The sequence below is a fragment of the Mya arenaria genome, chromosome 7, assembly GCF_026914265.1.
Source record: "Mya arenaria isolate MELC-2E11 chromosome 7, ASM2691426v1".
NCBI classification, from domain to species: Eukaryota; Metazoa; Mollusca; class Bivalvia; order Myida; family Myidae; genus Mya; species Mya arenaria.
In genome coordinates, this window is record NC_069128.1 from 26,276,357 (window position 1) to 26,293,165 (window position 16,809).

Consider the following 16,809-nt stretch of genomic DNA (forward strand, 5'->3'; position numbering starts at 1 on the left):
ATTTTTCCATATTCGATTTATTGATTTATTTTTTAATTCACTGTTGTGTCAAATACATTAACATATGTAAATCAAACTTAGTCACCAATGTATAGCAGCTGATGCCGATGAAATAAGTAAGTTTCCATAAGTTCTATGGACAGTTATATTGTTGAATCTGAGAAGTGATGAAGTTTGTGCAATAGCACATCGTGGTCAACAAGACCAAACTCTTTGTTAAAGTACAGTGTGTATATAGCTCCAACGTATTTGCCGTATCAGTATCTTTAAGCCAACCCACCAAGGAAGTGCAGTGCAGCATTCGTGAGACTTAATAAATTCTGACTGATGATTAGATAATGAGTTGTTGTTTTGTCAGAAATGTTTGTAATTGTGATGTCTTTCAAATATTTAAAAAAACGGCGATCTCATTAGAATTCTTGGACAGTGAAGTCGTGGAGAACATTTTTTTGCATCAGAACTTTAACGTTATTTAACTATCTCCTCATTCTTCTATTTATTAGAGAAATGGTTTAAAAAGAGAATTAAAAATGGATGAGATGTGTTTCGTAATAGTGTGTTTCAACCTTTATAGGAATGACGTCACCATTACGTCATATGTACTTCCGTTGTGTGGAAAATTCTCAATAAAAAAAAATGTTCTTATGATTGATAGACATGTTTTCACGTGCTCAATACACTGTAAATCAAAACTATAATTATTCCTGAAACTTTTATACCTTAAGTATCTATTCTTGCTTGATTTATCATTTAGAGTAGATATTAAAGCATAAACCGCTGCCCTATAGTTGAAAGGTCATTTTGGAAGATCTGTCATGGTGGACGGTGCAATTTTTAGAGTTTGTTTTTCAAGTGGAGTGATTTTTCTTAGGAATAACTTGCCACCCCCCCCCCCCTTTTATTGGCTTAAAAGGTAATTTAAAGCTTGTACTTTAAGAATATATGTGGTTATCATAGCCTGCATTCGCTCGAAATGCTTTTAAATGTTGTCTAATTATCATAGTTTTACATTGAATTATATAGGGAATACAATTGGTGGTGTGTATCCTAAAATGCTCATAAATGTTCAGTCCCCGTAAGGACGTTCATAAATTGCGCTCGCCGCCCATATTTCAGGGCGTCGGCGCGGGGTATTGGGTATAGTTTTCAACTAGCAATAACCACGCCTCGGATAAACCTCATTGGCTATGGTACCGCCACTGCGCAAAGCTAATTATAATTGAACACGGTTGAATTTATGCAATATGTTTATTTCAATGAATTTGAATAATATTGTTCTTTTTTAATTTTTACTACAGTAGATTGGTGTAAGATACATTTGTCATTATTCTACTCCGTATAAAATAATAAATATATCATGTTTATTGCCTCCCTTTAGTTTTTGACAAGGGAGGTAACTCTCCGGAAGTTGTTCACTGACAGTGTATACGTGAGGGATTCAAAGGGGTACACTTCCTGTGCGTATAAATATTTTCATATGATTAACATTTATTTCACCATCGTGAACATTTATAAATAGTAAACACGTTCAAAATCTTTGATATTTATTAAATAATTTAACCTACTTTGAATGTAATTACAACCTGTTCATTATTCTCCCCTATGCGGGCCTCTTTACGCAGTGCGATAGGCTTACGCGCCAATCAAGGACATAAAAAATTTATCAGCGATTTAGCAAAAAACTATGCTCAAAACATAGTCCATATTTACATTATATGGCAAACTATGCGAAACTGAATTGGCTAATCCCTAGAAAATATAACAATTCCTCCTTTTAGATTTAAAATTGCACATCCGAAACAAATATACATGTCGGTTGCCATGTTGGAAATAGGCGGACCATGTGACTGGTGTCGGGGCAAAAATAGTAACACGGTCACGATTTGTGATCATTATTTCTTTTTTAGAGCTTTTCTTGACAAAAAGCAACATTATTTGGATTTAATAACGTAGATGAATATTTTATCTATCTAAAATATTATCCCTCTTCGTGGAATTCATCCAAAGGTGGGTGTAAACACAAAATATGCATCCGTATTATCGACTCAGTGGATATAGCCACCATATTGTGGATTGCATCAATATCAAATTGAAGCGACATACCAGAATATATTCATAACATTGACACATTATCTAGCAAAGGAATCACTACATTTGCCATTTCTTTGGTGCGTTGGTTTGTTTGATTACTTTCTTTGTGGTTGTCATGTTTGTTTACAAGTTGTTTTCTGAAAACAAACACGTTTCCCTGTGTTATGACCTCTGCATATGTGTATGGCAGGATGCGGTGTTTCTTTTGCTGTTTTTCTTGACGATTCTATTATTTATAAATAAATATGAATTACTCTATTGAATACAAGGTAAAATGAAAACATTTTTAAGTTTTATTGACACATGTTTGTGATTTCGACAAAAACGGAAGGAGTGTATCCGCCATTACAAAATGGCTGCCCCCATGACAAAAAAGTAATGTCTATGATTTGACAAATATCCTTATTTGAAACATATTTTGTGTGTCTCTGGCATGAAAAACACATTTATAAAGTAAGCATTGATTATTTTTACATATGTTTATTTCCTTATCAGTCACAAATGTCATAATAACTCGACATGAATTATTTTATTGATGAATTTGGTATATTTTTCAAGGACAATGCATATTTCATATTCACTTTGATACTTCTAATTCTCAAAAAGTCCATATGTACTAAACTTGATTCCACTTTCCATTTGGTTTTCTTTGAACCAGTTGGACTAAAGTGGTTAATTTCTTATATTTCGAAATACTACTTCTTGCCTCAAACTTATAGCTGCTCAGTCAAACACAGTAGTGATGTTTCGATGATCGATTATAATCGAAAATTGATTGGTTAGGCCTGAAATTGGCAACACTTGGTTGTATTTGGTTATAATCAACCATTGAAGAAATAAAAAATATTAGAAAGTGTTCAGAAATTATCTTTCACAAAAAGCAATGAGCAAGAAAATTAACTATTTTTTTATTCAACAACACTTAATAACTTCAATCATAGACATAACATATATGCATATAAAGAGTTTAATACTGTACATGAATAAAACTACAATTCAGGCACTATCTATATAAGTACCGGTATTTAAAAAAAAACAATTGTAGTATTGATAATCAGTTACTGGAGTTGAATCATTTTTGGGCACTTCAAAATTCTGTTTGATGCGGCCATTTTCCTGACATTTTAGTCATATTGTGATATTTTGGAATGGAATTGTATTATCAATACACAGAAGCATAAAACCACTTAAATATTTCTGTGTGTTTGCTGTTTACACGGGAACACTGAAGATTGGAATTTGCTGTGCATTTTCTGACTACAAAAAAAGATGAGAATGGGACATTTTGTTAAAAAATGTTTGTCTAAAGGCAATATAGTTATACCAACATATCATATTCCATTTTAAAGGGAATCGACTCCTCTTTTCATGTCACCTATTTAAAAATGGATTGCTTATATGTTGATTAAGAAATTTGAATAAAACTGGTCTCTACCTTAAAATCCGGTATGTTTAAGTTACATTCCTTGTTCCTCTCTTGTATATCAAAGGCACTAAATATCTTCAGATGTGTTGTTTATATGTACCCAAAATGATTTTACTCAGCATTTTAGTGACAAACAATGATTCAGACGCCTTATCTTCAGATGTGTTGTTTATATGTACCCAAAATGATTTTACTCAGCATTTTAGTGACAAACAATGATTCAGACGCCTGTGGGAACAACAACACACTACATATATATAAAAACTGGGGGTGTTTATCAAGGATTGTTAGGTACCGCCATTGAATGGTCAGAAAAAAACATTATTTTAAATAAATGAGTCTATTCAATAAGCTTAATACGTTGGTAACCAAATTTTTTCTTTAAAGAAGGAGTCTAGTATGGGGGAAACAATTATGCTTTGAACACACTGTGTAAAACTCTTTTTTTATTTCAGGTGGCCCTGAGGCTGTACGACAGAAACAACTCAGCGACCCTCATGACGTCTGACCGGGCTAATTTCGGGGAAGCTGAGTTGGAACTGAACAATACACCGGTAAGTGACTGTAATTGTACTTCAATAATGTGATCTTGGAAATTCTGTGTCCTGGTCAACTAAATCCCTGAAATCTGTGTGATTGGACACATCTGTCTGTGTTTATGGCACTTGCTCTCTCGTATATTTACGATTTTCGGAACATGTTCCAATTGATAACATTTTTACAGATTTCTCAACACAGACTTATATTTTCTTAATCCTCTGATGTCTGATAACTTTTTGTTTAAGTTTAAGTATCTATCATGTGTTTCCGGTACGGATAGAAAAATCTGACCTGAGGGCACGTGTGCAAGCCGGTAACCAGGCTTGCCGAGTTCCCGGTCACGCAGCGTGCCCGAGGGTTGGATTTTTGAACCAGACTGGAAAAATTGATTGTTATTTTTTCTTGCATACTTAAAATTATGGATTTGTGGAAAAATTGATGTAGAAAACGCACTTTTGTACATTCCACCAAAAAGCGTGTGGGACGTTGTGTACTGACGTCATAAAGTGCAGTAATTTTAAATCACTATCAACGTCTAATAGTTCATTTAAAAAATCGCGCTTTACGAGTATTTATTTCATATTTTTGATTCCGCTTTATTGAAATTGCATAATATGCTTTTCATAAACCATACAATAAAAGAAATAAGAAGTGGGGTGTTGTTGCGCGTGACTCATCTTACATGGGGGGTGTAAGATGAGTTTTTCCGGCACCAGTCACATAACCGGAAACACACGTCCGGTATGCAAGAAGATGTCTTTACACTAATTTATCAATAACATAATATATATGTGTTAGATGTCTTTTCATTGCAAGTTTATGTAGGTGCCTTCTCTACATAATAGTACCTATGGCAAGGATTGTGAGGACCTGCATCTATAATTTAGTTGGTTCCATGGGAGAGGTACCTAATGAATGTGTTAAATATCTTACCATTACCTATGTATATGGCAAGATATGAGTGATCAGTCTTAGTCCGTAAGTCAACCCTGTACGTGGCAAGATATGAGTGATCAGTCTTAGTCCGTACGTCAACCCTGTACCTGGCAAGATATGAGTGATCAGTCTTAGTCCGTACGTCAACCCTGTACCTGGCAAGATATGAGTGATCAGTATTAGTCCGTACGTCAACCCTGTACGTGGCAAGATATGAGTGATCAGTCTTAGTCCGTACGTCAACCCTGTACGTGGCAAGATATGAGTGATCAGTCTTAGTCCGTACGTCAACCCTGTACGTGACAAGATATGAGTGATCAGTCTTAGAAATTACACCTGTGATTGGTAACTGAATATACACCTAATTTTATTCTGCTCTTTTTCCATCGGAACGTTAATACTCATAATGCTTAACTTTCCTTCATTCCGGATATTGTTTACAAAAAGAAACTTGGAAAATTTAAGTATTAAAATTACTTATTTAATTACTTATTTTAAATGCGGTCAAATTTGTTTACATCCAGTTGTCCATAGAGTGGGTCACACGCTCTAAAGGGTATAGAATGTGCAGTCTGAAAAATAAAAAAAATAAGCTTAGGCCTTTCGGGCCTATAACCTTAACAAATCCATAGGCACGAATCATATTTCATAGGCCCAAGAAATTATTGTTTATTCAGGAAAACCCGTTAGCCAATCAGTGCACAACGTAATGAAATTGGAACATCTCGACCATTATCCAAATATATCCTGAAGTTTGTGGGAGATCGCCGAGTTGTAGTGAGCGTTTAGGTCAATGCACCTGGAATAATTATTATTTAAATGGAGTACAAACATAACATATAATATCTGATTGATGCAACCGAAAGGTGACAATGTAATCATCTGGTCAAATACGTGAAGATCTTAAAATTATTGTTTTTTTCCACATAAATTATTTCATCTGCAATAGGTCTACTTTGTTCATCCACAGCCAGTTGTATGACTTTCAGGAACATAATAGATTCTGTTTGACTGCAAACAGAAGACAAACATGAAGAAAAATAACAGCTCTTATATGATGTGCCAATTTCAAATTCTGAATGGAAGCCCTGATGTATGTTATGAACTCCAGCCTGTTTAAAGACTCGGGAAGTATAACTCTAAATGGAATATAAGTAACAATTCACTTATTTTCTTCATTTGTCTCCCTTAGACATTTCCCTTAGATCAATAACACAAGAGCTTTCTGTTCCAGCTGTGTGTGGGCGCATCTTGTTTAGTAAATTGCCTTTACTTTCCATTTATAGATTATATTATAGGACACGTAATCAGTCTGCAAAATAACTTTTTTAAAGCATAGGGCAAAAAAAGAAAAGAAAAGCTGTAGAAAAATAACAAGTTTGACCTTTTTGTAATATCAAATGCTATTTCCTTGTAAAAAAAGAACAACAAAGAAAACACATAGTTGAAGCATTGGGATGTAAAGCAGTTTAAAGTTGATTCATTTTTATTTAGCCTTGAGCGTAACATTTTTACACTCATTATGTGCTATAATTCAACTTTTGTAAAGACAATCACTGTATCAGTAAAGGATGGCAGCAGATATGATCAGAAAATTCATGAGACAAGACTAGGCAAAACAAGCATTGATAAAATAATGCCTGAAACCATTCAGCCAACTGGTGCACGTGGTATTACAATTGAACACCACAGCCCAATGATATTATTATATAATCTTGAAGCTTGCAGGAGATGGCCGAGTTGTAGCAATCCTGAAGGTAATGGACTTACGGTTACATATTATAATGCAATGGCATGCTGTATGATCTGGTTATTATTTTGTTCGGATTAACAATCTTGATAATGAAATGATGGATTATTTGTGAAATAAAGCAAGTATTTGAGCCAAAATAATTCAACAAAAATAGCATAAACCATCTCAAGAAACGAAGTGTTATTTCTAGGCATTTGATACGTAAATAAGACACAACAGGGAAAATGGGCTGTCCAACTTTCTTCAACAACAACACAAACTCAGATGATTTCATGAGTATGTCAATGGGTGAGAATTGTCCTAAAATGCACTTTTTTCCTCTAGAACACCAATTCTATTGGAATGGTGTAATAGTTTGTCTCATAAAACAACCTTTTTATCACTCATTAGATGAAGTAATGTGATGAAAATACTCACACATGTTTGTTTTGACAGTCATCCTTTTTATGCCCCCACAAAGTGGCGGCATATAGGGTTGCCCTTGTCCGTACGTACGTCTGTCTGTCTGTACGTACGTACGTCCCGAAGATTGTTTCCGATCTAATTCTTGAAAATCGTTTGTCCAATCCTCACCAAACTTTAAACACATGTTTATGACCATAATATCTTGATCAAGTTTGATAGTCATGGAAATCGCTGTAGTCATTTAGGAGTTACGGCCCTTTTTTGCCAAAAATACTTCAAAAATATATGTTTCCAATCTAATTCTTGAAAAGTATGTGTCCAATCCTCACCAAACTTTACATACATGATTGTGACCATAATATCTTGATCAAGTTCGATAGCCATGGAAATCGCTTTTGTCATTTAGGAGTTACGGCCCTTTATTTGCAAAAAAAGACTTGAAAAATACGTCCCGAAGATTGTTTCCGATCTAATTCTTGAAAACTGTTTGTCCAATCCTCACCAAACTTTTAACACATGTTTGTGACCATAATACCTTGATCAAGTTCGATAGCCATGGAAATCGCTTTAATCATTTAGGAGTTAGGGCCCTTTATTTCCCAACAATACTTAAAAAATATCTTATCCGATCTAATTTTTGAAAAGGATTTGCCCTTGTGCAGATTATCCTGAATAATCATTATGGCTTATTTTCTGTGACAAAAAATCGAAGTGGGGGCATCCGTGTCCTATGGACACATTTCTAGTTTTTAACAAATCTTGTCGAAGTCTCGTAGCACCTCGTGTTATGACACTGATGTCATTTGTAAATAGAATAACAAAACTGGGAATAAATCCCCCTTTTGCGCCCCGTGTGAAATGAAAGCGTTTTCAGTGCAAGTTCAGTTACGTAACATTTTGAAAAAAAAAATTTTTTCCCACAGTCAGACCCATGGGTTCTATAGAAAAAGCCCTGTGAACCTAATCTTTCCTTGGCATGAGGACCAAGATTCATTTATTAAAAGTTAATATTTCTTCAGAATATTTACCAAATTTATCTGTGGTCCAATGGTTTTACACAAAGACCTTTTTGTTTGTTCTAGATGTAATTACTGTTGCAAGGAAACTATGTCCCTGTTTCATTTTTATGGTTATCTACGGTTTATGTCCCTGTTTCATTTTTATTATACGCCCGAAGGGTCGTATTATGTTATGGCCTCCATCGTCTGTCCGTCCGTTAGGTTAGCAATTCCGTGTCCGGGCCATAACTTGGTAACTAATAAAGCGATTTTCAAATAACTTTATACAAATCATCACTACATTAAAAGGATGTGTCGCGCGCAATTTCCAGGTCCATACCTCAAAGACTAGAATCACCATGGGGGTGCGTTAGCAAATCCGTGTCCGGGCCACAACTTGGTCACTAATAAAGTCATTTTCAAATAACTGTATACAAAGCATCATTACATTAAAAGGATGTGTCGCGCGCAATTTCCAGGTCCATACCTCAAACACTAGAATCACCATGGGGGGGGACGTTAGCAATTCCATGTCCAGGCCATAACTGGGTTACTACTAAAGCAATTTTCAAATAACTTTATACAAATCATCTCTACATTAAAAGGATTTGTCAAGCATGCTTTCCAGGTCCGTACCTCAAAGGCTAATTTCACTGGGGGGCGTTAACAATTCCGTGTCCGGGCCATAACTTGGTAACTAATAAAGCGATTTTCAAATAACTTTATACAAATCATCACTACATTAAAAGGATGTGTCGCGCGCAATTTCCAGGTCCATACCTCAAAGACTTGAATCACCATGGGGGTGCGTTAGCAAATCCGTGTCCGGGCCACAACTTGGTCACTAATAAAGTCATTTTCAAATAACTTTATACAAAGCATCATAACATTAAAAGGATGTGTCGCGCGCAATTTCCAGGTCCATACCTCAAACACTAGAATCACCATGGGGGGGACGTTACCAATTCCATGTCCAGGCCATAACTGGGTTACTACTAAAGCAATTTTTCAAATCATCTCTACATTAAAAGGATTTGTCAAGCATGCTTTCCAGGTCCGTACCTCAAAGGCTAATTTCACTGGGGGGGCGTTGACAATTCTGTTTCAATATTGGAAGTTTAAGCCTTTGTTGTAAACACTTCACACCTAGTAAGCAGTATACTAGCATAACCTAAATGTTTATTAAAGACCTCGAGCCGAATCTTCTTCGGGCGTATAATGCTCCGTTTCGCGGTGCTCTTGTTTGATTATCTACGGTTTATGTCCCTGTTTCATTTTTATGGTTATCTACGGTTTATGTCCCTGTTTCATTTTTTGATTATCTACGGTTTATGTCCCTGTTTCATTTTTATGGTTATCTACGGTTTATGTCCCTGTTTCATTTTTTGATTATCTATGGTTTATGTCCCTGTTTCATGTTTATGGTTATCTAAGGTTTATGTGCCTGTTTCATGTTTATGGTTATCTACGGTTTATGTTCATGTTTATGGTTATCTACAGTTTATGTCCCTGTTTCATGTTTATGGTTATCTACGGTTTACGTCCCTGTTTCATGTTTATGGTTATCTACGGTTTATGTCCCTGTTTCATGTTTATGGTTATCTACGGTTTACGTCCCTGTTTCATGTTTATGGTTATCTACGGTTTATGTCCCTGTTTCATGCCTGTTTCATGTTTATGGTTATCTACGGTTTACGTCCCTGTTTCATGTTTATGGTTATCTACGGTTTATGTCCCTGTTTCATGTTTATGGTTATCTACGGTTTATGTCCCTGTTTCATGTTTATGGTTATCTACGGTTTTGGCATTAGAGTTATGGAAGGGTGCTGCACCCTGTCCTTTTTTCGGTAGCATCTTTCTGTCCTCATTGAGACCAGCATGTGCACCCTTCTGCTCTGATAGAATTGAATACTTTTGTTTTTATTACAATTCCTAACATATTCTGTGATATTCATGATGTTCAAATTATTTTCTTCCTTGCACCCCCTCCCTATTCTTCAGTACCCTGTCCGTTTAAAAATCTTCCTGAAACCCTATAAAACACCATAGTCACAGGAATTGTTTTGGCATCATCTATTATTAAAAAATATTAAAATTCTTTCAGCAAATCTCTTGATTTCATAGTATAATTGTTTATTTCAAACCACCTCACACTGGCATAATAATCAGTTATTATTGCAGTGACCTTTAACATAAATATTTCTCTGATTGATATCTAGAATATGCTTTGGCCGAAGGTCCTCAAACTTGGTAGGGAGGTTAGTCATGACCAGCAGATGACCCTATAATAGTCTATTATAAATCTTGTCATCCAGCACCACATTCATAAACTCATAAATTACATTAAAATATTTTACAAATATTACAAGTTGCCTTCAAATTTAATTTCAAATAAAAAAAATAGTGGGGGCTATTTGACCAAAATGGGGGCGTTTTGACCAAATTTTTCGCAGTGGGGGCTATTTGACCAAAAGTGTGGGGGCTATTTGCCCAAATTTTAACTTGGGGGCTATTTGACTTGGGGGCTATTTGACCAGGTTCCCTTTAGAAGATACATGAAAATAGGGCTGACCTTTCAGCAGCTGTCTGTTTATCTGTATGTCATGCATTGCCCATATTCATAACTTTATATCATCCATTTTACCAATTCACTACTGTTGTAGGATGCATACATGTTGTACTAGTAACTTTAGCTCATCAACTGGTCGATAAATACACCTACTATTCTCAAACTTGGTAGGAATGTTGTTCATATTGATGGCAAAGTGACTATGGGAGCATTCATGTTTTATAAACATCTCTTGTTTATTAACAGAAATAACCTGTGGTAAATGTCAGATCACACAGAAGAGGGGAAAATCTCTGAAAGATAAGCCTATGTGAGCTAATGTTATCATATAAATTACGTCAATCAATCTTAGCAGCTACAGTTGGCAAGGTTTCCATGCCAACATGATGTCCAAAAGAAGGTATGAAAAGGTTTTTGTGGTAGCATTTGTGAGTCATTTAACACTTCATGTTTCTGTTAGAAATATGGACTGTTATGACATGAGTGGTCAATATTATAGAAATCGTCGAAACGTAAATATTCTGATTAAAAGATATTTCATAAATAGCCTTACTTAAGGGAAAGAAAGTTCAGCATTACAGATTTTGGAAATATGTTTGAATAAATAACAACTTACACAATCATATATTTATTTGCATGAAATAATCAACTAAGTTTTCTACGTGTGATTCAAAACTTCCAACAAAGTGTATTTGATTTGACCTTATGGGGCAATGGTTTTCTCTTTATATATACATTGCCTCAGCCACCATTTATTTGCCAGTATATACATTGCATCAGCCACCATTTATTTACCAGTAACAGTGTACAAATTCAGATTTGAATCCAATAGCCCATTCGGGCTACCAGATAGGAAATTTAGCCCCACCCCACGGAAAAAAGATAGATTATAGTGATACATATAAATAATAAAGCTTTTAAAAAAAATGTTAAAAAAAGGAGAAAATTATCTAACTCTGTCTTGCATTGAAACTTTAAATATGTGATCCCTATCCAACCTACTTAGTTCATGATGTTAGGTGACAGTATTTTGAATAAAATGCAAATTATGGCCCTTTTTTAATGACTTAGAAATTCTGGTTTAGGTTTTGCATGTAAGCACACAAAGGTCAATACCACAGGAACTTCTTGATGTATTTGCATTGAAACTGTATTGAATGGCATTTGAACATTTAGTCTACTTGAATAACCAAGTAAGATGACTCTATTTTGCATACAAAAGTATTTTGAATATACATTTTGCATGCAAGTTATGTCCCTTTATTATTCAACTGAGAAATTCTGGTTAAGGTTTTGCATGTTAGCACACATAGGTAAATACATCAGCAACTACTTGATGTATTGCATTGAAATTTATTCAATGGTACTTGATTATTCAACCTACCTGATTAACCAAGTAAGATAACTCAGTTTTTCCACTTCTTAATTAAAAAAGGCGGAATAGTTGAGCATGCTGTATCTGTACCAGCTTGTTTTTATAAGCTCTCTAAAGCTATTGTGATCTGTCTTTGTCATTTACATGATTGATGGCATTGTCTTATGTTTTATATTGATAAATTGAGTTTGATTGAGTCTGTTATAACCAATCTTTGAAAACTGTAACAGTGGGAGGGGACAACCCTACCCTCCTGTCTATGGCAATAATCTTCCTACAAGCCTGGTTTGATATCTCATGGAAACTGAGTTGTTGTTGATTTTTATGATAACTACCATTCTTGGAGTTTCTTCCTTGCTCAATCAGACGCATTGATACAGGAGTTTTAGCTTCATGAGTTATGGGAACATTTTCTACTCTCCCTTTGCTCTCTTGGAAGAAATATATTTTGATTTGAAATACATAAGCTACACCCTACAAATTAAAAGTATGCATTTCTTCCAAGAAAAATATTGTATTCCCCTTCCTCACTTTGAAGAATATGTCTGTTTTATTACCTACAAGACATGAAGCCAAGAATGGCCTAGTAATGGGAATACTCCTGCTTATGGCCAGAACATTTCTGTCATGATGCTGGTGACAATGCTGATATTACAGGGGACACTGTCTATGGAAACTCAGGGAAAATTGATTTTCTTTGTGGTTCCCGGCTATTGATACTTGGTCCATACTGCAACTTGGAGAAAATCAGGCATTGGAGAATTTGTCTCTGTCTCCTTGTGCTGCTGCCTGGCTCGGTGGCTTTAAGCTTGCTTGAAAAATCTGTGAGGCGGCTTTCTGTATTGGGTGTGATAGGTCTGCAGGACAAGAGCTGAGCATGTAACATATGGTACACTTTACATCGGAAATTAACACATGTGAAACGTATATACAACATGTTAGCAGGATTAACTTGATTATTAAAGCATTTACTAAGTTTTCTGTGATGAAAATTATGTGATTTGTCCACAAACATGAAGATGTGACGTGTAAACATTGGATAACTGCTGTAGATTTGTCTATACTTTGCACCATATGGTCTTATTAAGAAGTACTTACATTACTTGTATTTCAGTTAACACTGCTCACTGGTATCAGCTCTGATGACTATTCAAAGGCTATTCATGGAGATAGATGTTAATTGTTACTAGGTTTCATAGTTAAAAATCAAAATGTAGTGGTCATTTTCTGGAAAAATGTGCTTATTGGCTTCATAGGGTATAAAATATGGATATTAATCCCAGATTGTTTCTGGTTTGTCGCTACTGTGTTCAAGGCAGTTGTAATTTAGCTGTGATAGGGTTATGCAGACATGCTGTATTATTTATTCATATATCAGGATTTTAAGGATCTGATTTAAAATTTATTAATGTATTTTGTTATTATAAATCTTAAAGGATTTTACTGAAATGCTTATAAGATAAGTCTGATGTCACAGAGTAAGTGTTCTGCTTTAAGTCAACATGTTGTCAATTTTGAACAGAATAAGAAATGTTTGTATGTATGATTAAGACAAATATGACTTCATGGGGAAAAATGCAAACCAACAAAGCTGGTTGGTGTATACGGATAAGACAAATCGATACTGTATCGACATTTGTCGTTGATGATACACATCAATACACAAGCAATGTTCAATGAACTGGTGGTAAATCATAACAAAATGTTTTTATTTAGTCCCTTCATTTGGTACAAACGTAAAACAGATCTGTTATAGTTTTTATTGTCAAGGGTCACAATCATGAGGTGGCATGTTGCGCACAAGAGTCAGGTCAGAAACTCAAGGTCAAGGTCATGCTTAGAGATCAAAAGTTAAAATGATCCTTGTTGGGCTGTGGTGGATGGTTAACTATGATGAGGTGATGTGTCCCGCACAAGACCCAGGTCTGTACGTGAAAGGTCAGGGTAAAAAATTAAAATGAGTACTCTTGATAGGACTGTAGCTCTAGGACTGTACCTCTTATTCAAGTATTACAAGATTTCTTAGAAACTTGACTTGAATGTTTTAGCACAATGAAGGGGTTTGTTGCATACTTAAATACAAATCCCATTTAGGCATGTTTCTCAAAGGTAAACCCTTTGTAATTTTGTTTGGGGATATTTCAAACAGAAATTCAATACCCATTATGCTTAACCTGACTTTTATAAATATCCACAGTAGTCGATAGAATTGGTCACATGTGTTTACATGCAGTAAGGGCAAAACTGAATCAGAGTTGTTGGTTTATAAATTCCTGTAAGATTACAGGGATTATAACTAATTTAGACCATACATGCCATATTATTTTTTTTTCAAAACTTGCTTTAGGTTGACAGTGGAAAGCATTCATAATATTATGAGTGTGAAATTCCATGAAGGACCTTGATGACTTAGTCCAAAAATTATTGTAATTTGAGTGTATTTCTGTTTTTATTCTTATATTATAAATGCAGATATTGCGCAAATTTTCATCGTGTAAAAATCCCCTGGTGTAATATCAAAATCCCCTGGAATTCAGACCAAAATCCCCTGGGAAGCCTCTCAGAAATATGGCATGTATGTTAGACTAGTTTGTTGTGACTTCTTTCTTAACATTTATTTAAATTGTAATAATGCACTCAGATATTTGCATTACCTTCCTTGGTATGATTGTAATTCTGTTTGAATAATTATTTGGTTATTGTGCACTGTTGAAATTCTTTGAGCAATGCAGTCATAATATTATTAGAAAGTTTATTCCCAATGAAAGCCTTGATTGTATACAATGATTCATAATAAACTGGATACTGAATCACAAAGGATGGGTTCTAGGTTCTTAACTAATATAATTGCATAGCTATTGATATTTCTAGACAGATTGATTCTGGAAAATGTTTGCAAAAATAGGCCAAGTGACATTTAAACTTTCTGTCAATATTTGGTCAATGAATGGTCTTGGATAAAAGTGTTTTTGTTAATTGGGATATGTTTCCAGCTATGCTCGGCAAATAGATAGAAAAGAAAATGTATGCTTAAAACAACATATAGTTTATCATGGGAAAGTAACTTTCATTCATCTGTTGATCCTTTGTAGTAACAATGGCTACAAATAAGCAATGAACATCATTAAAGAATAGACACAGGTGAAATTCTGTAAAAGTGGCATTTAAGCAATAACTGATAAGGCCAAAAAAAAAAAATACCAGTGTTTCCAGTAACATGGTGGAAAAAATAGGGTCGGTCGGTCGGGATTTTTTATTTTTTTACAGTTTGCATGATATCATGCAATTTTCTGTTGAATCAGATTATTTTATATCTAAGCGTTTCATAATTTACAAAAAGTCAGAGAAAAACAGCATTGTTTACTGTCTGAAATCATTTCCCTACCTTCGACTACCGTATTTTGCCCATGAAATCTGGTGTTTTTTGTATACAATACTTGTTTATAAGTCGCGATCGGTTTTAGAACAAATCCAGCACTTCAATTTTTACAAATCTGTGATAATGTTCTACCCAAACAGTCAATTATCAACTAAATTTGTTAATTTGCTTGAAGAAAATCGCCGATTTTCTTGTCGACTGTGAGCTCCTTAAACTAGGCCTTCAGGTGGAGGTAGGTTAAAAATAGAACAAGTAAACACGGATATGGATTTTTTTTTACATATCTTATTTTCGTACAATCAAAGTTTCATTCATATTTATAGTGAATTCAAACATTTCGGTCATTGTTATAAGATTCCCAGACGATGATTATTGATTATTATTTTTTCGATCGTATGGTATTTTTTTACCGGCTTGGGCGAAATCCAACAATCATACGGTATCCGACTGACCGAATTAAATACAAACCATAGCCACGCGCCTTTGATATTATCACCGCTCGTGCTCTGACGTCACAGATTGTACCGTTTGATCTGCAGCCGACACATTCCAACAAATCGTTTTTGTTTGGATATCAGTTGATGGGACTTATTAAAATAAGGCGCAGGGTTCTCAATAAGTTTTGATTGAACCGTCTCAAATAGTAAAGTAAACGACCAGCTTCTACTTATTCTACTGAAAATTCATTTAGTTTTCCAAATTTGAACCGGCCCTTTTGCCATTTAAACTGTCCATTTTGGCCGGCAGCCGGTTCTTATTGAGAACACTGAAGGCGAAATAAATAACCATTGATAATTGTGGATTAGTGTAACGATTAATGAAATGTGTATTGGAACCTGGCAGTTAGCCTGCATGAATTCGCAAAGCCTAATCCTAAGAAGCCTGCATGATATACGCAAAGCCTAATCGTAAAAAAGTAAGTTTTATTTTGGACATGAATAAATAACACCGCGAGCTATAATCCTAAATATTTTCATTTTAAAGACAGCAAAATATGTCTCTTGTGACTAACCACGTGTTTGGACCGTAAACATGCGTTCGCCAATTTGAAGATATCGGACAGGGTTCGCCGCCCTCCGCCATTTTGTTTTCCTGTTGACATAGCATCTCGGTAATACACAATAAGGAATGAAAGTTTATTCTCCAGGGACCTAGAAAGACAAAAAACGAAAATAATGACAATTTATTTAAAAAAAAAAAAAAAAAAATACGATAGAATTAATATTTTTTTTTTTTACTTTTATGTCTAAAATATTATTAGTCGGTGAGGAAAAAATAGGGTTGATTGGGTTACTTGAAACACAGGTATTTTTTGGGGGGCCTAATGAAATTATTTT

The 16,809-nt window shown here is 34.8% G+C and overlaps 1 protein-coding gene and 1 non-coding gene across 2 annotated transcripts in view; one reads left to right on the forward strand and one right to left on the reverse strand.

The window, feature by feature from the left end:
• Positions 1 to 1,070: 1,070 nt before the first annotated feature.
• LOC128241944 (U4 spliceosomal RNA) lies at positions 1,071 to 1,211 on the reverse strand. Its single transcript, XR_008262532.1, has one exon. It is a non-coding gene; the product is annotated as a U4 spliceosomal RNA (small nuclear RNA).
• Positions 1,212 to 1,851: 640 nt separating this feature from the next.
• The window catches only part of LOC128241884 (la-related protein 4B-like), a 71,101-nt gene continuing 56,143 nt past the window's right edge, over positions 1,852 to 16,809 (forward strand). Inside the window, exons 1-2 of the mRNA XM_052959007.1 lie at positions 1,852 to 2,007; positions 3,973 to 4,071. Coding sequence (XP_052814967.1) covers positions 4,015 to 4,071 — 57 coding nt within the window. The 5' untranslated portion in view covers positions 1,852 to 2,007; positions 3,973 to 4,014. The remainder of the gene's footprint in view (positions 2,008 to 3,972; positions 4,072 to 16,809) is intronic.